The 25,397-nt window shown below is 52.2% G+C and overlaps 1 protein-coding gene across 4 annotated transcripts in view; it reads left to right on the forward strand.

Moving 5' to 3' along the window:
- Positions 1–25,397, forward strand: part of LOC104837927 (tyrosine-protein phosphatase non-receptor type 11-like) — a 56,024-nt gene that overhangs the window by 162 nt on the left and 30,465 nt on the right. Inside the window, exon 1 of one of the 4 annotated variants that reach the window (XM_010577378.1) lies at positions 16,007–16,238. The exons of the other annotated variants lie outside the window; for them this stretch is intronic. Coding sequence (XP_010575680.1) covers positions 16,231–16,238 — 8 coding nt within the window. The 5' untranslated portion in view covers positions 16,007–16,230. Of the gene's footprint in view, positions 1–16,006; positions 16,239–25,397 lie in introns of those variants that run through there. 4 annotated transcript variants of the gene reach the window in all.

Raw genomic sequence — 25,397 nt, forward strand, 5'->3', positions numbered from 1 at the left:
GGTTCGGATCTGCGCCGTTCCCCCCCGGGAGAGGCTGCGCCCGCCCGGCTGTGCCCCCTGGCCGGGTCGGAGGGGTGGGTAGGTTCGGGGTTATTCGGGATTCGGTGGTTGCGGTGAAGTGGCAGCCCGGTAGCCCCGGCTGGAGACCGGCTGCCAGCTCTGCTCCTTTGGTCCCGGGCCCGAGGGGTCTTTCGGGTCGCCCCCTTTGGGGGAAAGAGTGCTCCGTGCCTGCGGGAGAAGCCTGGGACCTGGGAGCATCTTGTCTTAGCAGGGCCTGTAAGCGGTGCTGGAGGTACCGAAGAGGGGACGGCAAAACGGGACCCAGCTTGAAAACTGCCTCGAAATCATCTTTGTGGGCTGCGAGCTGGAAAAAAAGATACTTTGGTGCATCTGGTGTGTCGGCGGTGCCTCCCCCGGCTTCTCCCGAAGAAGCCGTTTCGGAGCTTCAGGCTCTTTTTCTCGGTGGCGGGGCAGGAGCTCGTGTGACTTGGGGGCATCGTCCCTTCTCCGTTCCTCCTTCTCTGCCATGGCTTCAGAAGGGGGAAATTGCCGTCCAGCGGACGGGCTCTTTCTGTGCCTTGCTTGGCAGCCGGGTCACGCGCAGAGCTTCCCCTCCGGTTTCTTAAGAGCTGGTTCGGGGGCTCTTCGTTCTTGTCTGTCCTTTCACGGAGATGGCCTTAAGGTGACCTGAAAAAGCGTTTGTTGCTATTAGAAGTCAAGCGTGTTTTGAAAAACCCTGAGGAGGGTGGTGGCTGGGGAGCAGCCGTACAGCTGACGGTCACTTCAAGCTGAGAAATGGGATCGGTTACAGGACAGGGAGTGCTTGTTTGGTGTTGGTACAGGACCCAACATGGGCAGGTCACGAGTGGGGTTACTGCCACCATCTCTTGAACATGTAGTAATCCATCTTCTCCTCATGCACGTTCCTGCAATGCCAGGATTCAGGGGCTTGGCTGGTTTATGTTTTTTTGGGTCTTTCCCTGCCATCCAGCGCTGGCTGTCTTTCCTGTACAAGTGCTGAGCCGCGTTTTGTGAGTGTCTGGTTCAAAGAAGTTTAGGAAGAGGCAGCGTTCATCTGGGCGGTGCCACGTTAACTTATGAAACATGCTTGCTGATGGGTGATGGAGCAAAAAGCAGAGGGCTGGGACTCGGGGCCCCTGGATTTCATTCTCGGCGCTGGTAGTGCTCTCTGTGCCCACAGGCAAGTCAATATTTGTCTACACCGCCTGTACCTTGCTAGCCCCACCCTGTCAGGCAGTTACCTAGGGCAGCAGACTGCTAGAGACAGCAAAATGGTTGTAACGCTGCTGCCAGCTCAGCCCTTGCAGGAGTCCTGAGAAACCTGGCTAGCTAGTAGTACTGCTGCTGAGAAGGGGTCGGAGCCGTGTGGGTCGGTCTTTGTGCTGGGGATTGATTGCTCCCAGAATCTGTTGCCCTCATCCTTTCCACCTGCGCACTGGGCTGCTGGATTTGCTGCTCCTGGTTCTGGAACACTGCTCAGGTCCTTTTTCGCCACGTTGTGGCGAGATGGCTTGGCCCCAGCCTTTCTTCTCTTGCCTAGCACCATGTAAGGTGCCTACCAGATTTGTACGGCATCTTTTTCTTCTGCCTGAACCCTGGCTGATGCTGTTCTCCCTCTGGCCCAAAGCGTGGCCTGGTTCTGCCCGGGTGGATCTACTGAGATCATGACCTGTGCTGGGGGAGTGTTGAGAGGCTCAAGTGGTCCCTCGTGAGGGATGGTCACTGCAAGGCCCAACCGAAGTACTAAACAGTGGATGCTTTGCGTACTGTCAGCAGCATACCTGCATCCTTTCTTGCAGGTCGTTCAGGCTTGCATGGGGACCCTTGGAATTAAGGGCACTTTGGCATTAATGGGCTTACGGGCTGATTTACAAAGGCTGGTGGTGTGGAGCCGCTAAAAGCCAGCGTACAGTTGGCCTGTTGTGCTGAAAGAGGGTACTGCGAAGCAGGGGGATCGGCGAGGAAGCGATTTCTCGGTAGCTCCATCCCACCCAAGGTGCTGGTTCCTCTCTTGAAGGACCACCGCCATGGCTGCACGTTCACTTTGCATCAGTGGGCTGCCGCGAGGCTGTCACCAGCTGGAAATCCCGGGAGCTGGTGTGGATACAAGTGTGATCGTGGACTGTCACTCGGGTTTGGAGCGTGCACGACCTGCCACTTCTTTTCAAGGCAGGCACGTGAAAGGAGAAATAAGCGTCTTTCTGGGTGTTTGACGAAGCTCTCCCAGTGGCCATACTGCGCTGTGGGGAGAGATATTGAGGGCTGGTGGTCACATTGGTTTTGGCCTTCGGAAAGGCCATGCTAGAGAGCGCAGGGGCCAGCCTGGAAAGCAGCGGCCACGTGTCTGTGTGTGTGTGTGACATAAGGGAGACTCGAGCTCTGGTGCAGAAATAAACCGAGTTTGTTGCCGTCAGCCTAAACCATAAAGCTGTTGCAAATACTGAGCTCCAAGCTGCTGCCAGGACCTTACTGTGTTATTTCTCAAAACCAGCTTGCTGAAAGAATGACCATTTCTTTCTGTCTCCCAGCTTTACTGGCATGTGACCTCTCAACTGCAGGAAAGGTTTGGAGGTCAGGGATGTGCCAACCCCCCAGCAAGGACAGGGAAATCATGGTTCTTCTGGAACTGCAAGAGCCGGGGAGTCTAAGAGTAACTGCTGTCCCTTCTCTGCTTTTGGTGCTTACGTCCGCTCAGGTGCAATTAGAAGCCTTTTGCTGTGACGTATCCTTGGTGGATAAACCTCACATCCCCACTGCTGACCTGTGGCTTGCAGATCCCAAACACCCTGTTTCTTTTCCTAGAAAGGAGTTACACAGTGTCTGGAGCACTTGGCAGGCGGCAGCCGGCTTGTGTATTGCCCCCGTCTGCAGGGCAGGCTTTTTGTTTACAGCCACATTTCCTGGGATGCTATGGCTGGGAGGAAGGGAAGGTCTGGAGGAATGAGTAAATGCCAGCTTCTGGAGCCTGATTCTCTCTCCAAAAGTTGCCCCAATTCTGCGGGATTGAGTGCTGAGCGGTACTGTCGCAGAATAGGTGCCTGTAGGTTATGGAGGCCCTTTCCCTCATTGCTCTTTGCGCTGTGGTTCTGGTGCTTCGAGCATTGCTGCCCCTGGTGAAGCAGGTCCCTGTGCGGAGCAGTTACTCTTCTTTCCAGCCTGTGCTTTTGTGGGAGAAACCTTCCTTCTTGACTCCAAGGCCGTGGAATTGGTGAAACAGTGCTGTTGGCTCCAGGGCTATAATGGGCCTGGGTGTGTTAGCCAGCAGCAGTGATTGTGCAAAACCCCCTTTGGCTACTGATCTCCCCCCACACTCAAAGTGGGCTGGAGAGATGCTGCCTTGCAGGTTTGCACATCTCCTGTCCCGGAGAGTTACACGTGGCGTGGCAGGCAGCTTACAGCCCCATAAAAGGGTGAAACTGCCCCGGGAAGGGAACGCTGAGACCGAAGGGCCCAAGTTTCCAGTTTTTGGGGCAATGAACGAGCAGGCTGGTGGTATTGGGGGGATTGGTACTTTGGTGAAATTTTTCCATTTCTGTAGCAGGCTCGACAAAGAGCTGCTGAGTGGCATCCCATACCCAGAGCTGAATGCATTTGTTTGACAACTTTTTCCCTCCATTCAGATGAACCTTTTTAAAATCTAGTTTACTGCTTAGCTGAATTACTTTGTCCACACTGATTTTATGGCACATTGTGGGTGGTTCCCTTTGAAGTCTCGGGTTGCTTGTAATTACGAACGAGCGTAAGCAGGGCTGCTGCAGCCGCCGGGGTGGGAAGCAGTGGCTGTTCCAGCATGGCTGATAAACCAGGATTAGCCAAAAAGTCCTGCGTGCGCTTTCTCCAAGCTGGTTTACTGTGCTTCTGCAGGCCACGTTGCTGTGCATCTGGGGCATCAAATGCATCCAGCTGTATCCTGAAACCTTGCTTGCTGTCCAGCCTTAAGCATCTGCTGCAGTGACAGGCAATATAACGCCGGTGCCCTGACCAGCTGAGCAGCCTGCGGTCCCAGCTTTCCCACCCCCTTTACCAGTGAGAAAACACACGGTTCCTGCGCCGAATCCAAATGTAAATATTAACCTTGAGTATTTGCAATAGCTGCTTACTTTGGCAACTTGGGTGGTGGTGGGGAGGTGGTAATTTCTGGTCCAGGAAGCAAAACCAGGTCAGTGTTTTGGCGTCTTGGATATTCATCAGCAACACATCACGGGGCAGAGCTTAGGGGAATGGTGGCTGGAACCAGGGTGATTGCGGATCTCGCTGGCCGGAACGTGCTCAAGCCCATGGCCGCCGTGTCTCTGAAGTGCAGGCCCCGAGCGGCAAGCTCAGAAATGTTTTCTGGCAATTTTTGGCGAGCTGTTCATTTCCATCTCTTGAGGCAGCACTTCAGCGCTTGGCTCTGGAGCCGACTCGTGCTCAGCTCCAGCATGAAAAGGGTCGATCAGCCTGGGCAGCTGGAGACCGGTCACAGCAGCAGCTTGAATTTAGACCCTGGCTTTCTTCGTGGTGGCTTGCTCACATAAGCAGGCTTTGCGAGACCTTCCCGGCAAGGCAGCTGGTGCCTTTTGCTTCCCTCCTTTGCCGTTGCTGCACCTGAATCTCAGCTCAGGTTTTCCCTGGTTTTCTCTCTCTGGCCAGGCTGTATGAAGATGTCTTTGGACACAGGCTGTTTGGAGGAGTACGGGAGAATCAAAGCCCAAAGGCTTTTGTGCAGGGACTTGCAAATGTGTGCTGAGACTGCCTATATACCCTCTGCCTGGACAGGTGGGGAGGTGAGAGATGGGAAATGCAGTGAAAGGAGCAGACGTGCTTTTTCACCAGGCTTTACTCTGGTAAATGAGGATGAGAACATCGGCAGCAACTTAAATTACACTTCAATTCCAAGTCCCTAGCCTACTGTTTATTTCCAGATAGGGCGAGTTCTTTGCTGCACATCACGAAACACATAAATACACTGTTCTCTCCCCTTTTCCAGTGAGGGAATAAGAATGGTTAATGCCCCAGCTCAAAGAGAGAAAACAAGCCTTGCCTCAGAGAGGTTTTTGGATCAGGCCCTCAGTGATTTTTCCAGTATCCTATGGTTTCCCCCACGGCACGAGCTGCTCTCGTTATGGTCCCAAGACAAATGAAGCGCTCTCGGCCCTGGAACACATTTCTCGGATGCAGCTGTATCTCTTTTGCGGGCTGCCAAGGAGAATTCCTCGCCGTCTGCAGCGGCAGGGTAAGGCAAAGCGCACTGAAGAGGAAGCCAGTCTTCCAGCTCGTACTGCCAAAGCTATATTGAGGGCGATTTTCCTTTGTGGCTGGGTGGTGCTGGAGCCGCTCACTACCGCTTCCAGCAGGGTTTAAATTCATCGGGTTTCTAGGAGATAATTCTTCTCCGGAGCCTCCGAGGCACCCGAATGAATGAATCGGAGCTTTGTGCTCCAGCAGAGCCCTGCCAGCGGAGCAGCGGTAGCCAGCTGGATTCTCCCAGGTGTCCGGGTGCGGGTTTCGCTCGGCACGGAGCTGCGTGACCGCTGCGAGCAAGCCAGCAGGCGTGGGGAAAGCTGTTCCCAGTGCTCCCAGCACCTGAGCTGCTCGCCTTCCCCCCCCCCTGCCCCTAGCAAAAGCCTTCTCCCCCCGCCAAGGAGGGCTGAGCCGGCCGAGGCGTGTGGTGGGGTCCCGGCAGAAGGGTGCCTGTGGCTCTGCGGCTGGGAGCCGCCGCTCCTCGGAAAGGGGAACGGGGCTCGGTGCCGCTGGCACCGTCGCAGAAAACCTGGCTCGGGCGTCAGCCCCAGAGCCCAGCTGGAGATGCTTCTTGGTGTGCAAAAAGGTGGGCATTGGTGTTTCCCTCCGCTCAGCAAGGCGAGCCCTGCTTTTGCAGAGCTTTTCCCCAGGGGACGGCTTTTTATGTTGACCGCTACGTGCTGGATCTCTCACTGATGCCATTTCAGGTAGCTGGAGGGCAAGTTTGTATTCTGTAGTGGGGGCTTTGACTTATTTCTCAATTTGGGAAGGACTGGCCTAGCCAAAGGGCTCCTTTATCCCTGGTGCCAGTCACTCCGTGAGCAACCCAGCAGCCTGGTCCCTCTTAAGGAGAGCCCTATGAGTGGGGAACCCGGAGCTGAGAGCTTTTCTGTTCCCAGCTGGGTCGCTGATTTAGTACCTATCATCTATTCATCACCTATCTCCATAGTGTCTTTGTGGTGTTCACCCTCCCACCCTTGCATGTAGATGCCCTTGGATTCCCAAATGGCTCACTAAAAACTTATTTCCCAAATGGTGATGTTTGGGTTTCCATCCCTGCCCTGAGAGATGAACAAAGCTAATGCCTATTTCCAAGCTAAAAACAGGCCCATACCCTCTGGGGTGTGTTGGGGGGGAGAGGTACTCCTAAGGCTGCAGTTCTTTAAGTGTTGATTAATCCTTTTTCTGCCGTAGGAATGGGTTTATTCTGTTGCTTTTTCACTGCCTTGACCAAAAGCAGCGGCTCGGGCAGGGCTGCACTTGCTACCTTATGATGTGAGTGGTGGGGAGGGATGGAAAGTGGCTCCTGCAGTCCAATTGCATGTTCCAGGAAATGTGCGTAGGATGGGGCTTAATCACATTACGGGGTTGGTCTGTTTGCAGGCTTCCTGCGTGAGTCTGAAGGGAAGAAGGAAATTCTTCGCATTAAACCAAGCTGGAGATCAGGAACTGTGTGCTTCCTGTATACGCATTTTTTTTCTGCAAATAGCTCACGCTGCTGCTTGTATCAATAGCGTTCTCCGAAGACCTCCGCCTGCTTGCGGTGGCTGAGGGACGTACTTGAAAGAGATATACGCTTCGGCATCTCCTCCTGGGCTTTCTGAGCTGCTGCTCTCCTGTAGCAGATGCTGTGGCTGTCACAGGTCTCCCAGGCAGGTCCCACGTGGAAGGAATGTTGCTGTGATCCAGCTCCAGTAAAAGCATCCATCAAGTGGTCCAGGAGTGCATAACTGTGAGCATCAGGTTTTCGGGTCTCGGGAGGACCGGGGGGGCTGTACCTTGGAGGAGGCTTTGTGCATCAAGTCCCAGACGTTTCCACCTGGAAACCTTCTGTGGCCCTTCTGCTCTGCGTGTTCGGCCCCTCGATCTGCCACGGGGCTTCCGTGGACCCCTGCCTGGGAGACAGATGAGTTTTGGTTTGCCTCCATCACCGGGGGGCAGTGAGCGGGCACCCGAACAAGCGCCTCGAGGAGAAGGTCACCCAGCACCCGTGCCGTGGCTGCGGGCAGGAGCGTGCGTGCCCAGGGCAAATCACAGCAGCGTTCCCTGCAGCCCCCCTCGCGAGGAGCTTAGGGCTGGGGAAGCCTCTCGCGGCAAGGAGCGATTAAGCTTATCTTGCGCGTTGCAGCTTCTTGGTGGCAAAAGAAGGACTGGGGGAGGAGACGGTGAGCTGAGTTTTCTAGCTGGGCTGGTGTTTGCTGCAAGTGTCGTGATTAGGTTATCAGGTGAAGACCCTGTCTCTGAGCAAGTATCTACTCAAGGTTTCCTGTGCACAAAGCTGGTGGGGGTTGTTCCCAGCCTGTACTTGCTGTACCCGGCGTCTCTTGACCTTTCCAAGGAAAATGCGAGCACAGACGTGGGACTGCTTGCTGACCTGGGAGAAAAAACATCAACGGCAGGGAAAGGCACAGGCCAAATGCAGGCTCAAGGTCTCAGTGTGCACCTCCACGTGGTCCCTCTCGTGTGCGGAGATGGGGTTGCTGTGCGGGTTTCCAGCATCTTTGGCAGTAGCCTCCGCTGCCACGCTGAGGCAGGCTGAGTTCTCGTTTTCCTCCTACGGTCCGTGCAATCTTCATGCCTTGGCATCACCTTTTGTAGTATCTGGGGGAGAAGGTATCCATGTTGTTGATGCACAAGGGCCTTTCGTGTAACCCCATCCTTTCCTTTTTCTTACCCAGCTGGGCAAGGACCCGCCTGTGACCGTAGGATAATAAGGTCTGGAAATTCCTCCCATCCCAATGTACAGTCATTAGATTCATCTGGTTGGTGCCATGACTCTGTTTAGCTGTCTGCTAATGTCCTGTGGGGGCTACAAGAGATTTTTTTTTTTTTTTTTCCCCTTAAATAAATTTCAGGCTTGCAATAGCCCACACCAGAACAGCTAGATAGGAAGAAGCTTCTCCTCGTGAGCAGCTGTGGCGAGCAGATGCTAAACAAGAAATCTGCCATTCCGTACTGGGCTGGAGGAGAGCTGTGTGAGAGCGGAGACCCAGCTGTCCAGAGTCGGCAGGAGGAGGGAGGCTGTCCTCCATCTGTTGGGGGGAGGCAGCCGGGCCAGAGACCCCTTCTCCATACCTGGCCAAGCTCCCCCATCCCACTGGGCTCCAGCTTGCTTCTACACCGGGCTGCTTCCCAGTTCTGTCAAAACCGAGAATCAGGCTGCAAAACTGCAGGTCGTATGCGGTGCCTAAGCCAACGCGGCTTTCCCCTCCCGGCCCTGCCAAACGATATGTTTTGCAAGTTCCCTTTTTGGTCAGACTGAACGTACCCGTTAGCTTTCAAGGGAACTGTCTCTCCCCAGCCCTGGCTATTTTAATCCAGCCAAGGGAGAGAGGAGCTGACGGAGGACAGCCTCTGCAGCATCACCAAGCAGACAGCTAGCTCCCTTTCCCTCCCATCGCCCCGTGCTCCCTCCAAGGTGGCACAGCCGTGCCAACCAGGGTCTTTGGTCCCTTTTCCCACCCTGCATCGAAAAATCCCATTTCTTTCTTCCTCGCTTTCTGGGCTGCAGCTCGCTTCTGATATTCAGAGCTGATAAGGGAGGGCGGCAGAGTTGAGCAGCTCAGGCTCTCTGGCTTGACACGGAGGTAGGGTTGAGGAGATGGGCGCCGTGGGTGCCAAGAGGGTGTAAAAAGGCAGCGGTTGGGTTGATAAAACAATGGTAGAAGACCTGCCTTAAAAATACAAATAGGACACAGGCAGGAGATTGGAACATGCAACTTCCCCTGCTCTGTTCCAACGAGCTTTTGAAGGATTTTTAAAAATGGAGCGATTCTAGTCAGGGAAGACCTGCTCGCAGTGACAGGAGAGCAAGCAATTAGCAATATCACCAGCCGTTGTGCCGGGGCTGTCTGCTAGATGCTACCTCCAGGGTAACCGCGAGGTTACTCACGGGCTAGGACTGCGGTAGTTCCTCCGGCCATAGTTTGCTGCAGCTTGCCATTCCCTTCTGCAGCTGGTCACGCTGGGCATGTGTGACAGAGGGAAACGGGCAGCTTGAACAGGCTCCGGAGCTGGGCTAACGATGAATACTTGACATAGGCAGAGGAGAGCCCAACCCTCGGGACATGTTGTTTGGCCTTGGGGATTTCAAGAGGGTGGGAAGGTGACAAAGTTGAAATTTCAAAACAACAACAACAACAATCCCCCTTCACACCCTTAGCAGCATCCCTACCATGTAAGGTAGTTGCTAGGGCTATGTTTGTCCTGGGTTTGTTTTTTTGGGGGTAGTTTGTTTGTTTGTTTGTTTGTTCGCCCCCTTCCTCCCACCCTCCTGAAATATTTCCATCAGTCTCTTCTCTAAGAAGTGTAACGAGCCCTGCCACTGATTAAATTCTAAATATAGCTGTGGTATTTTTTTTCTCTCCAATTCTTCATGATGTATCTAGGTAAAAAATAGCCTTGGCGACTCTTCAAAGGGGACGTGGGCCTGCTATGGGCTATATTTTTGTCTTGTCACCCTGCCCGGGTCCAAAATAAACCCCCTCATTTTTAATTAGCTCGTCGGGTTATATAATCCTGAAAGCTGAGGATTTCTGGACTCAGCAAGAACGCACGTGATGCTGTGGGCTCAGGCAGATTGCGGCAGGCAAAGGTGGCGTGTCAGGGTAGGGGCGACACAGCAGGAATCTCCTCTCCTCCTGCTGGTCCCAGTGCCAAGTGGGAGGGAGCCTGGGGAAGCCAAGATGCTGTAGCATAAGGTTCTGCTCTTGCCTTGCTTCCCTATTGCCTTATTTATTTATTTATCTTGTTGCCGTACTTGGAGAGGAACCTGCTGGAGGAGGAAGGGCTTGGTTAATGGTGAAAGCTCCTGGGCTCCTCCGCTGTCTCTGTTGCCTTGGGGACTGGTTTTGGTTTTCCTCTGCGCCTGGGAGGATGGATCGGGGCTTTTCTGCCTTTGGCATCATCCTAACACCAAGTCGTTTTACTCCTGGCTGAGTGGAGCACGTTTGTTTTCCCATAGCCCAGGTCTGGATGCTTAAATAAGCATTTTCCTGCTCCCAGCATCCAACATGAAAGGTAGGAGCCAAATGATTCCCTTTCTGGGATGCTGTCAGGTGCTGGACCGTGCAGCACCTCTGGCCCTACCGCTGCCGCTTTACTTGCTCTCGGAACATTTTCTGCCCGAGGACCACTGCTGTAGAAAGTGGCCGCCCTTGCCATTTGCGCGTGGGAGCCCGACTGACTCTTCAGGTTCTCATACTCACAACGACCCTGCTCGGCCAACGTGGGGGGTGATTTCCCCCTCACACCAGCATTCAGCTGCCTTCTGCTCTTCCAAAGTGCTGCCTTGCACTTACCAAAGTGCCTTGTCCCAAGCTTCTCTTCAACCTCTCTGGCCAGATAGCCCAGAAGATGAGCGGGCCATGCAAGGGAGCAGGGCGTGTTTGCTCTACGCAGCTTTAAAAACTTTCTAACCACCAGATGGAGCAAAGGAACTTAAAACAACCATGGCTGACGCTTTGGCCAGGGGCTTCCATTGGGCACTGAGGTGGAACCGCTGCCCTCTGGGCAGCTGCCGTACCTGTGCCTTGCCAGGCTTCACGTTGACTTCCTTCTCTCTAGCCTTTCCCTAGAAGACAGGGCTCAGGATGGTCCTGGGGGTTGGCTTGGCAAAGATGGCAGGTAGGTGCAGCTGCACGTGCATGGCAAACCTCTTCCTTGCCCTTTGGTCGGAACCTGATGTACCGACTGCGGTTCCTGCTCCTTGGCACGTCTTTAGTCGGGGCTTATTCCAACCCGTGCAAGGGAAGGATGTGCTGCAGTAGCAGTGCCCGTTTGCTCGCGTAGTTGAACCAACCCACCGCCCGCTGTCATCTGTGTCTCAGATGAGAGTTTCAGTCCTACTCTGGGGAGGGCTGGGGGAGCGGGGGTGTCAGTATTTGTTGCTGCTGTAGCTTTAAAGCAGTGGAAACTTTCAGTGTTGTCATCTCGACGGTCAAAGCACAGAGGAACTAGCGTACTTCAAGAAGTGCAACGTAGTGAGGAAGGCGTGCTTTTGAAGTGTTTGACTAGGTTGAAACCGGCCGGTTTTGGTGTCCCTCCTGACCTCTGGAAGAAGAGGGATACAGCGCATCTCTGGGATTTGAGCAGACTTCTCCAAACCTTAAACCTCCTGCAGCAGGCACTGGGGCATCAGCCAGGGCAGTCTTCCCACCGCTTGTCACTCGTACTTCTTGCATGGGTGTTTGGGCAGCGACTCTGTCTAATGCAAAGGCAGACAGCCATTTCTCCTCTGCTCTTCGGCTCATACAAATATTTATCCCAGAAGAAGGCTCTTGCCTCAGTTGCTGCAGGTTTACTTGGCTCATGGCAGAGGGTTCTGGCAAGTGTGTTGGGGAGAAGGGACCACTGAACAGGTTTCTGCATGAAGGGATGGCTAAAAAGCAGTGGAAAGCACCAGGCTGTCAGGTACTGACTACACGAGAAAGCTGAGATGTAGTCTGAACTCTGTGAAGAATCCTTGCTGCAGTAACGAAGCATGTTAACAAAGCATAGAGGAAAGAGCTTGCGGAAAACAGCGTGGGATCTCAAGCAAACAGTTGGCCCTAGCCTTCAAACGATAAATGTCCTGGGGGTTATACTTAAGCACAGCGTCTTGAAGGCCCAATTAGAGATATTATTTTTTTCTCCAGTGCCAAGTAGACAGGAGACTTGAACTCAGCGAGTCTGGGTGCTGCTGAAGACAGCAGAGACGTCTCCTTGCTCAGCGTTCTCCTGCAAGCCCTGCGATGGATATCTTGCGTGGTCACCTCCCCGGCGCTGCTGGCGGGTTGGTTCATTCAACCCGGCAGCAACAGAGCTCAACGTGACACGTAGGCTTTGCCATTGTGTACGCCGTTCACAAAAGAAGGGAGTAAAAGTCTGGTCTCTGTGGTTTGGACATTGCTGAATTTCACGAGACAAAAGTTTTAGTCCCGTGTTAGTTTGCTTGTAGCGCTGAGCTCCAAGGCCATAATGACGGAGGAGCTCTGTGGGCGGCGTATCTAAACCCGTTAGGATGTACGTATTGTGGAAAGAGAAAACACAGTTCCACAGAGGGCCAGCACACTGTAACCTACTTTTTTTTCCCCTTTTTGCTGTATCATTGCAGCTGTTATCTCTGGCATCTCTGATGTCTGACCACTGGCGGGTAGTGCTGTCTGCCTGCGTGAGCAGAGGAAAAGTGTATGAGTGTTAAATAGGAAACTGGTGTGTATTTTAAAGCACAGGTTCACACGGAAGTGCTGGCAGTAAACAAAGGAAAGTCCTGTTCTAGTTGTGAAATCGCTGATGCCCTTGATTGTCAGATTCCAGTTTAGCTCTTCCTTAGCGCAACATGGCTTGTTTTTCAGTGTTGCTTTCAGCCTCGGAATGATGACAGAGAGATCATTCCTTGGGTATTTTGTTGAGTGTCTTTGGAAGAGTTTGCCTGTTGGCTGTTAGGGTGACCTCAGTAGAAAATCCATCTTCTGCTTGTATTCTAGCGATAAGAAGAGAGCTCAAGTGCCAGTTCCAAGCAATACGCTTCCCAAAGACAGAAGTTTTTTGAGGCTTCATTGCTGTGTAGACTCCTTCTTTTCCTGCTAGCGCAGCGTTGGTTTCTGTGAGAAGAAATGAAGAAATATCCCTGAAAAAGAGGCCACTAAGCCCTCCTTGGTCTAGAGGTACTGTGGAGGGTTGACCATGAGCCATGGTTTAGGATTGATTTTCCAGGACTTGTATATTACTAAAAGCAACATTGCTGGGCTTAGGGAATGACCCGGAGAAACGGCGAAAGGATGAAAAAGCAAAGCCAGGAGCTGGGAGCCAGCACAGCCTTGTGCAGAATGGCCACTCTAAGCCCCTCGGATACTTTTTAAGGCCATCTGGGGTCCTTCACTAGCATATGAACCGAGGGCAGGCAGTTTGCACGGGAGCATCTGTTCTCCCGCTGGGAGCAGCGACGTGGGATGAGACGGAGCGTGGATTTGCAGAGCAGTCGGTAGCACGCTCAGGGTGGAGGCTCTGGCTGCGCAGAGGTCCCTTGGGTGATTTAGCTGATCCTGCTTGGACTGAGTATTCCACAAGGAACTGCCCTTGTCCAAAATCAGCCCTGTGGGCTGTCCCTCGTGTTGAAAACTGTTTGGGTTTGTGTGTAGGCAAGGGAGAAAGCTGGGAAGTTGTCAGCCTGGCTGTTGCAGGTAGTTCTGATGCATGTATGCCTCACGGCCAAGTGAGCATCTCCAGTGCTCTTCTGTAGCACCTTCTCTGTGTGTAGTAGCACTTTTCCTTCCAGGCTCCAGCTGGAATATCAGCGTACCTGCTGGAGATGGCTTCTGATATTTCTCTCCGACACCTTTGCAGCGTGCGCTGCCTGTCTTCAACTCCAAGATGGAGCAAAAGTTGGTTGTTTCTGAATGCTGGAATCTCACCAAATCCGCTGAAAACTACGGCAGGAACATTGCTTATTTGGGATGCCATTTGGTGGCTGCTGTAGAGGATGGCATATGTTCAGGACGGTGGCATTGTCACGGATGTTACAATGCTGGCATGAGAAAGTAAGGATGACAGGTTCTGGCTGAACAGATGTCTTACAGCAGTTAACCTAGAAAACATTGAAGCTCTGCCTCTGGTCTGGACACCTCAGCGGAGTGTGCAGAGGAGGTATTGATCGGAGCGAAGGGAAGGGAAGGTGGGAGTGCTACTGTTGCTCTGCCATTCACCCCTTGCATGTCCTGGGGCAAAACGTTTCATCCGTAGCACCTCGCTGCCCCAGCTGCAGTGTTCTGAAGCCTCCATGGGATGCATTATTGAGGGCTGTTCCCACCAGCTGTATCGGGCACCCCAGGAGCAAATGGGGAAGCTTGACACCACTGGAGGACTGCCTGGATCTTCTCCATTAGCAGGAATTATGCCCCTGAGTTGCTCTGAGTCTCCCTCCAGGGTTGTCAGCTTTTCCTACTGACTTGGAAGTGAGCATCCTTCTTGAGCGTAAGAGCTGCTCTTCCTCCTTTAGCAGGATGAGAAGCCCAGCTCTTGTTCTAGGAGGCGCTTGGGTAGGAGACAAACCCTCAAAGTGGACCAAACTCTGGACTCTTCACCTCCCGCTCCCCCTCTTCAGGACCAGCTCGGCCCTGCGGGGGCTGTCCCCAATCCTGCCCGGCATTTCTGAGCTCACTGCAGTGAGACGGGGCTTCCAGAGCGCTCGGCTTTGCTCTGCGGTCGAGACTGTTGCTGATTTCTAATCTCCTCTGTGCCTCAGCTGCTCTGTTGGCACATTAAAGGCTAGCCGCAAAGCAACCATAATTGTGCTAAGTGTCTGTGGGATAATGGACTAAATACTCAGGATTGCAGAGGCAGCCGCATTCCCGGCTATTTAATACCTTGATTGATGTATATTTAGTTGTTTGCCAGCCCACCGGAGGACAGCCTTCTGAGCTCTTGTTGCTCCTGCTCGAGGAAGCTGGTGACGCAAGGATGTTAAAGAACTAGGCAGGAGTGAGCTATTTGGCCAGGCGTGCGGTTGCAGGGCTGTAGCGATCCCAAGTTTGCTAGGACTGGGTGTTGTGGTCTTCCTCCCTAGCTTGCTGAGCCGAGAGAGGGAGATGGGTGACGGTTTTGGGCTCTGTTTGGAAGAGCGGAGTTGTCCTCTGCCACCGCAGCCTTTGGCTTCTCGCAGGACTGAGAACGCACGTTCTTTCTGCCCAGGGGTGGCCTGAGGAAAGGTCTGTGTGCCCGAAAGCTTGTCCGCATTTTCCAATTATGTCACCCGATCTCGTAAAGGATGTTCTCTCTCCCTGTAAACCTTGCTCCGTCTCCACGTTAAACCCCAGACGTGGCCGTGTTGAGGTTGCTGGGCTGTCGAACTTCAGGCACCTGTGTTGAGGGGCTGAGATGAGTGTCCCTGTCTAATCGGGGGAGAGAACTGGGTTCCGTTCTGCATCACCCTCAGGATGTGACTCTTTCTCTCCATGCCTGAATAAGGGGACCGGACTCTAACTTGGGTGCCGTACAGCTATGTGGTCTACGTGCTGCTGTCAACTGTCCAAAAAAAGTGAGCTCAGAAGGGCTGTGTAGAAACGCTTCTGCTTGAGGTACAGTTGTCTCTGGGGCCCAGCAATACGTGCTGCTTAACGTGGAGAGCAGGGCAGTATGTTTCCCCAAAGAGCTCACGGAGCGGAGAGATAAGGTGCACAAGTGAAGGGTTACGAACCCTGCTTTGGAGGGCAAAGGAGCCGAGTCGGAGCCAAATGAAGGGACTGCTTTTTTAAGCTGAAATGAGGAAACCCAGAAAGCAAGCAAGGATGCAAAGATGTTTCGGGGCATCCAAGTATCTTGCAGGTTCCTCCTGAAGAAGCGTGGCAGTCCTCTCCACGACGGGAGCAGAGCCCGGGTCCGTGAGCCGGTGCTCTCCCCTCCCAGAGAGGCAGAGAGTTTCGGCAGAGTCGCTCAGCCCTGAAGGTCTGGAGCAGAAACCTCTCTCGCTGCTTTGCACGGAGGAGGATTTTGTAGGAAGTGCTGTTCAGCTACAGGAGCTCCATGGACTATAACTTTGCCCATTAGCCATTCGTGTTTCTTTCTCTTTCTTTAGCTTTGGCTGCCCATAAACTGACAGACAGATGTCGTCACGTCCCATGTGTGCGTGGTGGTTACCCTCCCCAGTCCCCTTCTCAACACTCAATTCACAGCTGCTGGCTTTGTACCGATAAGAGAACGAGATGACTTCCTTTTCTTCTCTCCACCCCTACTCCCTTCCAGAATAAGCTGGGCTGTTTTTTGGTAAATGACTAGCTGTCACTTCTTCGCCTGAAACTTTCCAGGCTCCACCACCTTGGCCAACCCTCCTGAAGGATGCTGGAGGCTGGAACGTCCCTATCGGGCAGCAAACTGCCTTCCACATCCTAGAGCAAGCTCTCCCCACCTCCCATATCCTACAAATCTTACTGCGTTTTGAGCTGTCCTGTGGTTTCTGTGGACTAACGAATCTCTCTGCATACTCTGCCGGGTCAGGAGCTTTGACCAGTTATGGTGAGGTAGGATATCTGTTCTGTGTACGTCTAGCTTCTATTTTTAACAAAGCTGGTATTTCTGAGTGGGAACAGAGCAAAGGGGAGAAGGCAGAAAGATCATCTGTGTAGTTTAGATTGCACGGTAAGGTTCCACTTGTGTTATAGGAAGATGTGAGCTAACAGCAGTCAGAGAGCATGTACGAAGGTGTGGGTGCTATTAGGAATAGTGATTAATGGTGCTTGTTAGCCACAGACTAGCAAATTCTCTGCAGAAGTGCAAAATTCTCCGGTGGAAACTACCCTTCAGATGCCTCTGCAGCACACGGGTGGTGATAACTTTCTCCTTGTGCTGGCTTCAGCACTGGGAAACGGTGTGTTAGCAGTTTCGTTTATATGATTACTATGATTACTGTTAATATGATTACCGAAGAGGCTTTTGGTGCTGACTGCAGCCTGGGAGAGGTTATCCCCACTGCGAGCAGTATGTTATTTTGTGATGTTATTAGATTTTTATCTTGTATTACCTTGTTAGCAAGGCTATGTTAATAGTTACTCGCTTATCTCTTCATTTGCCTTGCCACGTCTCTAGCTGAGCACACTTTCACGTGCTGATAACTAGCTTGCCCATATGGGAGCGTGGTAATTTCAAGGTGCTGGACACCTCTGGTTGAACGTTGTAGGTATTTACAGACCGCGTGAAATGACAACATTTAGTCAGAAGGGCAGTTTGTAAAGTCGTGAAGGTTATACGGGGCACGAACTGCAGAAGCAGCTGTATGTGCAAAGGGTGTGCTGGAGCAGGGAAGGGAGCGTGAAACGATCCCTTTGCCAGGCTGGGAGGCACAGCAGGCAAGTGCATGTGTGAAGAAACCAATCCCGCCTGCTGGAATCGCAGGGAACGGATCCAGGGCAGGAACTGGGTTGTGTCTGAAGCCGTGTTTGCGGTTGTTAAATGCAATGGGATCGTTGTGCGAGCGGCTATGGCTCTTTGCCACAGAGTGTAATGTGGAGCATGCCTTGGGTTTTCCTTCCTTCCTTCCTTCCTTCCTTCCTCCCTTCCACGGGCGGACCGAGGGCGTGGGCTGCTCTGCGGCACTCTGCAGGGATTCAGATGATGAAAGTCGCTACGGCGTGTTGGCAGTTTACATTCCCTTGTATCTCAAGGGTATCCCGAGGCTTTTGCGCTAACCTCGTTTCAATGCTGTTCTCTCACGTCTTGCAAAGTGACTGGTTTCCCCCTTTCTGGTCTCCTCTTCGGGTGTGTTCTGCTTCGCTGGATGATAGCAAAGCAGCTAAACAAATACTTTTCGGCTCCAGGAGGAAGCCTGTCAGTCAGACAACAGCTGGGCTAGTTTCGGTGCTGGCTGGTGATATGTATTTTTAATGCCCCAACTGTCTGGCAGGTGGGCCTGCAATTTAATTTTAACTTGCTTTATGAGAACAAAAACATTTGTAATGTACAGGCCAGTAAACTTCCATGAATGGAGGGAGTTCAAAAGAGATTTCTCCTACTGTTAGACCTTTTGAGACTAGTAGGCAAGGCCTTCTCTGGCCGAGGTTAAAGTGTAGCTTGGTGTTTATGGTGGTCCGAACAGTGCAATACCCTTTAAGTAGAAAAGGCTAATTCAAATATAAGTTCAAATCAGAGAATTAAATTGGAAAATTTGAAAACTGCAGCTGAAAATAACAACCTCGCACGCCTTTGGGGCTGATGTGTTCAGAACAGCTTGAGGGACTTAGCTACACCTTTTTTTAATTAAGAGAACATGGGTGTAAATCCTCTGGGCAACTTGGAAGAGCCCCAGCTGCCAGTTTCCTGCTAGTGCAGGTGAGTATAACTGGGTGTTGAAATGCACGCTGGCCTGATAAAACTAGGTCTGCCTCTCCCATTCTGTGGAAACTGAGAATTGTCAGGCGAAATTTGTCTTTTGTCTTTTTTTTTTTTTTTTTTTTTTCTTCCCCTCCCCCGAGCAGTTTCAGTCTTGTGCTGTTCTTCCTGTCCTCTGCCTCAGTGTAGGAAGTGCTAAAGCCATGTGCTAAACTAGCAGTTGCCTTCTTGCTCCCCCCCACACCATGTTAGCTGAGGTTTGGCTATACCTGCTGGATCGGGGGGGGTCCCAAAACCTGGGGCTGCTTTGGGTGAAGACCTTGGGACCACAGGCAGGGGCATGTCTGGAAGCGGAGCGCTTTGTTGAGGAACCAGCATGCTGAATGTTAATCTTATTTCTGGAGTGAGCAAATATTTGGAATTTGAATGGGGAAATTCACACCGTGCGTAGCCTGTAAGGGATTTTTTTATGCTTGTTTTGAAAACAAACCCAAACTGTCTCAGCGAGAGCCTCTGCCCTGGGCTATTAGGTCCTGAACTCACAGCAAGATCAGTGGGGATTGTACTTGTACCAGCTGGGTACTGGCGAGAATAGATTTTGCTCCTGAAAGCGCTTGTTGGACAATGCGGTTGCTCCTAGATCTGCGTAGGCAGCGCGGAGGCTGGGATAGCTGTGGGTAAGTCACTCAGGTAGCCTTACCAAGTTTTTTCACCTCCTGCAGCCTGGAGCAGCCTTCTGCTGAGCTACCAAGTGCCTTTAGTTCTTGGCTGGAGATGTCTGGAAAGGGACCTGGTGTCTGAAGTCCTCCGTTCCCTGTGGGAATACTCACCGTTTCCCAGGGCGGCAGCTGATGCCTCTTCCAGCCTCTTGTGGTTTTTTCTTCGTTGGTTCTTCTCTGTAGATGGCAGAGAGGTGCCAATCTCTGGTCTTCCCTCCCCAGCTACTTCACACCTGGATTTTACCAGCTGGAAATTTTAGTGATAGGCTGAGAGCCAAATCCTTCGCTGGTATGAATGATTCAAAGGGAGAGGTGACAGGTTTAGGATTTGTCCTTTATCCAAGACCATCCTCTGAGGAAAGGCGGACAGATGGCTTACCCTGCAGTCTCTGCCCCAAGTCTTTACTACGCTAGTCATAGAATTCGACTTAAAGTTTACATAGCAGCCCTCTGCCCAAATCATGTGGGTATCCCATAACTGACACCCATTTTTGGCAGCAAAGAGGGGCTGTATTTGTGTGCATAGTTCATTTCCTGAGCAGCCAAACCCACTTTGGAGGCGGCCATGTGCTTAAATCAAATGTATGATGAGTGGAAATACTATGTCTAATTTCAGTGCTCGAGAATGGGAGACTTCACTGACAGATTTACATGTAGAAGATAAGTGTGAACATGCCGGGCTTGCTGTATGCCAAGATGCTGAGATGCTTTGCTGGGTTATGAATTTTGCATAGCCCTTTTGGGAGAGCACAGGGGATATGGTTTAATGCCATACTGCGATGTGGTGGTAGGGCAGTCCATTCTGACCTAACACCATGAGGTAAAATAGGGGCTTGTTTTCCTCCTACTCTCCCTTTGGAGTCAAACTTCCATGGGATACTCCCTGTGCTGCTTTCCGATATCTGGCTTCAGGTGCAACTGAAGAGACCGTGCTACTCAGGCCAAGAGGAAAAGTTTACAAGATGCAACATCCTCCACCTCCGAACACAAACAGGGGAAACTATTGAGATGCAGAAGCGAAGGGTGAAAACCTGCATCTCTCAGAGCATGTTCAGACTTCACTTTCTACAAAAAAAAGCTACCTTGGAGGGTTGGTGGCCCATGTTAGGAGGGCTCTGCTATGCCCAGAGAAACTGAGCATAGGGGAAACCTTTTCACAAGGTGTGCTTTTCTCTCGGCTACTGCCTAGAACTAGCTGGGTCTACAGTAGTATCTTTAAGATTTGACAGGAGTTAGTCTGCAAATGGCCCATCTTCTTCATCTGTTACAGCTCATATGCCAATGTTTCTACAGTCTTCTTTCTGATGTGACTCCATCCTCGGAGTGCTCTGACATGGGTCTGTTGATAACACGTGTAAATTGGTGGGGATGGGCCCTTGTGGGATAGATAACTGTGTGATGCTCTAAAGAAGGAACTCTTGCATCCAGGCAAGAGTGTGTAATATCTTATTTTGGAAGTGAAAATGTAAGTTTGCACTTGTGATGGGAGGCCAAGCTCTCCAACAATTCCTCCTTCTTTCCTGCCTTCAGTTCTTAGTTTGAAGCATCTCATCCTGTGGCTAGAGAGGACCAGCTGGAGCCCCAAGTTTGACAGTGTCCTTCCGTGACTATAGTTAGCCATGCTGCATATGGTAGCCACGAGGCACTGTGGGTGCAAGAATACCCAAGCATAGAGGCAAACAGGCACACTCCGTTTTGCATTGATCCACAGCAGTGGTATGATCAGTTAGATTTTTCGCTGATGTATGGTAAACGTCCCCTGTACCACCGCTGTCTCCTAGTGCTCGCTCTGCACCGTTCGGATAGACTCTGCTGGCTGCACAAGTTGGCCAAAGAGAACCCCAGAGCTGCTGCTTCTGCAGCTGCAGCCAGTATTAGGATGTTGTTGCAGGAAGCCTTTTTAGCAAGGGGAAAGCTTGAGCAATATACGTCCTCGAGTTTTTACAAGCTTGTTGCTCTAAGGACCAGAGCTGCTAGCCCAAGTGCTTGCAAAACGATGGACCGCGAGTGATGGCGGACCTTCGAAATGACACAGGCGTCATCCCTCTCGTTTCTCGTACGCGTCCACGAGCCCCACGTCTAGCGCAGCCTCCCGGAGGGCTGCAGGAGCCGGCCCTTCGGTGGGGGTGAAATGACAGGTCCCGCAGCACGGGCAGCGGCTGCTCGCTGAGATGAGGTGAGGAGGAGACAGCAATACAGCAGGCAGGTGCCAGTCCCTTTCACATCCCTTATGTGCACCCATGCGAGCAAGAAACACAACTCGGCTTCACGCTGCAGGTTGCACACTCATGCTCCGGTGCCTTACTGTTCGCTCTCGCCTTGCGGAGCACGCTGTCCTTTTTGCCTGCAGATGATGTTATTTTTGTGTCCCGGATCTTAATTTTGTCCGTGGCTTCCTTTTCCTTGTCACTGCAGAGCCTTTATCTGGGGAGCGCAAGACGTGATGGTGAAAGAGGTTTTTTCCCTATCGGCGGCGTGGGATGGGCTGTGAGGAAATCCCTACGATAGGCAGAGCCTTCAAACGCTCCGGCTTAACGTGAGCGCAGGCGGAGGGAGATCAGGCTCCCTGCAGCCGTTTCAGCTTGGATATAGCCTAGACTAACCTCAACTGCTGGACGGATCACCGAGACAAGTAGCTGTGAAATCAGCATCTCCCGTGAGCCATCCACCCCTTTTAGACCTTCCTCCATCTTTCCTGAAGCCAGGCTGAGCTGTGTCCCTAAAACTAGAGCTGAAAGATCCAGATAGAAATGCCATTGAAACAGGTGCGTGACTAAACGAGTGTCAGAAACGGGGCGGCTTGTGTGCCAAAGGCTCTTGCTGAAATCATGGTGGCTTTCCTGCGAGTAGCTGAGCGTGGCTGCAGAAGAGATGTGCTGACGAGCTGCCGGTGTCCCTGTCCACGGCTGGGACAAAGATCCTCCGTGGAGCCACGAGAGTCTGTAGGAGGGTACTCGGCTGAGTTGGTTTGTGTCGCAGCCTCCCGCCTGGCAAGTGGTTGTTTGGGTCAAAAGGAAAAATATGAACGTGGCAATCTTCTGTCTGTTTTCCCCTGTAGCGAGGCTGTCGTGCTGGGTATCTAATGAGAAGGGTAAGAACATGACTTTTTGTCTGTAAAGTTCACCCAGGCTTCCTTAACACAGAGAGTGAAAATCATGTGCGGTGCACTGTGAATAGAAGTATTTTCCACAAAGGGAAGGTCTGCATTTGCAGTTTCTGGCTGTTCTTCTGGAAATTGCTATTTTTGAGCTGATGACCTGATTAATAGTCTTGGGTTTCCCCAGAGAGATAACAGGTGACCATGTGATTGCGTTTTGACTCTTCGTATCTTAGATCACAGCCTTTTTAGAGAAGTGAACCTGTACTCACAGACTTTTCTTTTCCTCCAGTGCTTGTGCTGTCTCCTGCCTAGAGCCACTTTCACAGAGTGGGCAGTCAGCGATGGAGACAGGGCTGAGCGAGCCTGCAAGCTTTTGAGTCCTTCTCAGGTTCTTTGAACCGTGTATTGTCCTTCCAAGGCTGGTCAGCCTTAATGGAAATTAGGCCCAGCTTGGAGGCTGCATTTAATGGGAGTGTGAAGTACCAGTCCTTGGTACTCACTGGGTAAACTTCAGCCAGCCGTGCTACTGCTGGTCTCTCCCACGCTCTTCTTCCCAGACTTCACCTTGTGAGATCTTGTTGCAGGGACGGCTTTTTGAGAGCTTTCTGCAGTATCTGTCACGGTGGGGCTTTGCTCCTGATCGTGGCTGTGCTATAAAGGGAGTTAAGATGTAGAAAAGGAGTACCTTAACACGCTTAAATTAAGGGCTTCCGTGCCTGCGCTTGTCACCACAGGCTTCGAACCTGACGGCAGCTCGGAGAAGGACTTGGCTACACCTTGATCGGTCCAGACTGTGTCCCGGCTAGATGGTAGCCAAGTTAGCAGAGGGGACTGCACACAGCTGGAGCGATGCTGTCTTGCATGGTGTAGTTGCTACATCTCCGTGGTTAAGTGACCGGTCGCCGGCTCGAGAGATGAAGGAGGGCATACTGTAGGCTGTGCGCTTTGGTTTGTATTAGTAAGATATGAGAAAAGAGTGGGGTCTGTTTCTGAAGAGGAAAGAGCATCAGTCAAAATGCTAATTTTAGCAGTTTCACATTTAAGCAGAGAAGCAGAGTGAACCCTTGCAGGCTTTGCAAAGCAGAGAATCTGGGACCACGGAGAGATGCCAGGTCCTCTGGATGATGTGTGCATCCATCCCAGGCAGAGGTACTGATGCGTAGCCTTAACTGGCCGCTATTTATGCGACAGGAGTTTTTCGTGGTGTTTGTCCTTGGAATGATTTCTTTCTGTTCTGATGTCAGCCAGATTTAACAAGCTATCTGGTTTCTTAGGCCAAATCATTGCTTTGGACACCTAACCAACTTGAAACCCTTCGCTAAGAGACTGTGACAGATCATGAACGTGTTGCTGCTTTTAGGAGGTGGGGGAGACGGGGTGGATGGCTCAGAAGGTGAATGAATGGGACAGCGCGTGAAAAGAGGAGGATGTGCCAATGGCAAGCATGGACTAGAATAATTTAGATAAAGGGACTGAATCATAGGGAGTAGATGAGTGCAGAATCTTGCATGTGTCAGGGAGATAGGACAGATGTGAATTTATATTAATTAACAATTAATGCCAGCTGAGGCTCCAGAGCCAGTAAATGGAAACTGTCTGCACCAGCTCCCTGCCAGGAGGGTGTTGCCTGCTCCTATTTCTGTAAGGCCTGCAGGAAAGAGCTCCTGGAGTGCTTTTACTGCTCTCTCTGGGTTTTGTATGTGTGCTCTCCTCTTCGTGTTTCAGCAAAAGCCGCCCCCTTCCCCAGGATGACAGCGGTGGGTCTGTCCAGCCACCTTCCTCCAGGTCTCCAGGGACAGGACTGAAAGTGGAATTAAAGGACAAAGTCATAAAACTGATCTTACCCACGTAGTTGTCGGAGGCCACTGCTAATCCCTAGCTAAACCCAGTTTCTTTGAAACCGCCCTGCCCAGCGCACTGACTTGCAAGTGACATTTATGGAAAAGCTCTTCCGAAGAGCTGCATGTGAAACCGTTTCTGACTGTAGTATTCGAGTTTCAAACCAGAACGTGGGTGGTGAATTAAAACCCCTCTTTGAATTTGACATAGAGGAGCGTTAGGTACGCTGCTGCTCTGCAGTTCAAAGCAGCTCTGCTTTGCCTTTCGTGAAGGTCATCAGCTAATGGGCAGAGACGTAGGCTGAAGTTTCCATCGCCGCAGCCGAGGCTGTTTCACACCGGCTCCGTGCAAGCATCAGTAGCATCTCCTGCAGGAGATGGGCTGGCGACGGTCTCAGGAAGGACCGGCCCAGAGACTGCTGAATGAAATGGAAAAGTTGCCCTCTGACGTGCTAGCTGGCTCGAAAAGCTGCCGAGAAGGGAATGTGGCTTCTATATCTAACCCACCGAGGGGTTGTGAGCCGTTCCTACAGCACAGTTTCAGCGGTGCAGCAAGGCAAGAAGACTGAGCAGCGCTGGTCATCCTTCACGGCAGTGTTGGTAGCTGTCGAAAACAGCACAGGGGCTTTACTGGGGCTTGCCAGTGGGCTAGCAGCCTGGGCTCTGGTATGTAGGACCAGGGTTCCCGGTTTTGTGTCTCTGGCTCTCCTGCTGCTTTGCTGGGCAGAAGTGAGAGCGTCTCTGAGCTGAGCCTGGCAGAAGAGTTCCGCGGGACCCGGCCATGCGGAATGCGCGCAGCTAGGCTAATCGGCACCCCAAAGCTGGCTGTGCCCACTCCTGTCAATGTCACTGAGCCTATGCTGGACTGCTTTGCCTCGTCTCTTGGCTCCAACGTAGTGCTCTGCGTTGTTCTGGTTGTGTTTTCTCTGGGGAAGTCCTTCTGTGCACACGCGCTCGCTGACCACATGCCTTGAAATTGAAAGGGGGGGGGGGGGAAAAAAACCACTGAGCAAAACCCCGTTTCTTTTCACAGGGTGTCAGTGGAAACCTGGCCTTTCTGCAGGAGGTGGGGCTGGTGGTTGGAAATGTTCGTGCACCCTCAGCCTAGGCTGGCCGCTGCACGCAAAGGGGGTTGCTAGCACCTGCTCTTTTTTGTGGTATCTAAACCCAGTGGGGCACATCAGCTGGTTAAAAGAGAAGCCTACAAAACCCTGTGAATAGTTACAGTTTGCCTGCAAAAACTACCGATCTGCCCCCTCCTGAAAAGAGAGCTTGACTTCTGCTTTGCAGCAAAGAAGGGTCTCTGGCCTCTTCCAACCCAGGGCACCTTTTCATCCTTGATGTTTAATATTGCTCTTTTCAGCAGTTCAGCCGTAGGGGCGGGGGAAACTGGTTACTCCTGTCAAAAGCAGGGTTTTCTCCTGCTTACCTGCTCTTGTGTGGTTACTCTGAGAGCCTGAGTTAGTTACTTTTATTGAAGGGTTTGTCAAGACCCAGGAGACGGCAACGATACGTGAAGTACGGGTTGTGCCGCACGAGCCAAGCTTCTGCGTCTCTCTGTCCCAGATTTGTCACTGGAGTCTTTCTTTGGGTGTCAAAACCTGTTGGCAAAGGGGGATGGAGCAGCTAGAAATCGCTTTGCCCTGCCCGTGTGTGTGATCGGGGGGGGGGGGGGGGGGGGGGGGGGGGGGGCCCCCC

Source organism: Haliaeetus leucocephalus, unplaced genomic scaffold (genome assembly GCF_000737465.1).
Source record: "Haliaeetus leucocephalus isolate CR32 unplaced genomic scaffold, Haliaeetus_leucocephalus-4.0 Scaffold556, whole genome shotgun sequence".
In the NCBI taxonomy this organism is placed as follows: domain Eukaryota; kingdom Metazoa; phylum Chordata; class Aves; order Accipitriformes; family Accipitridae; genus Haliaeetus; species Haliaeetus leucocephalus.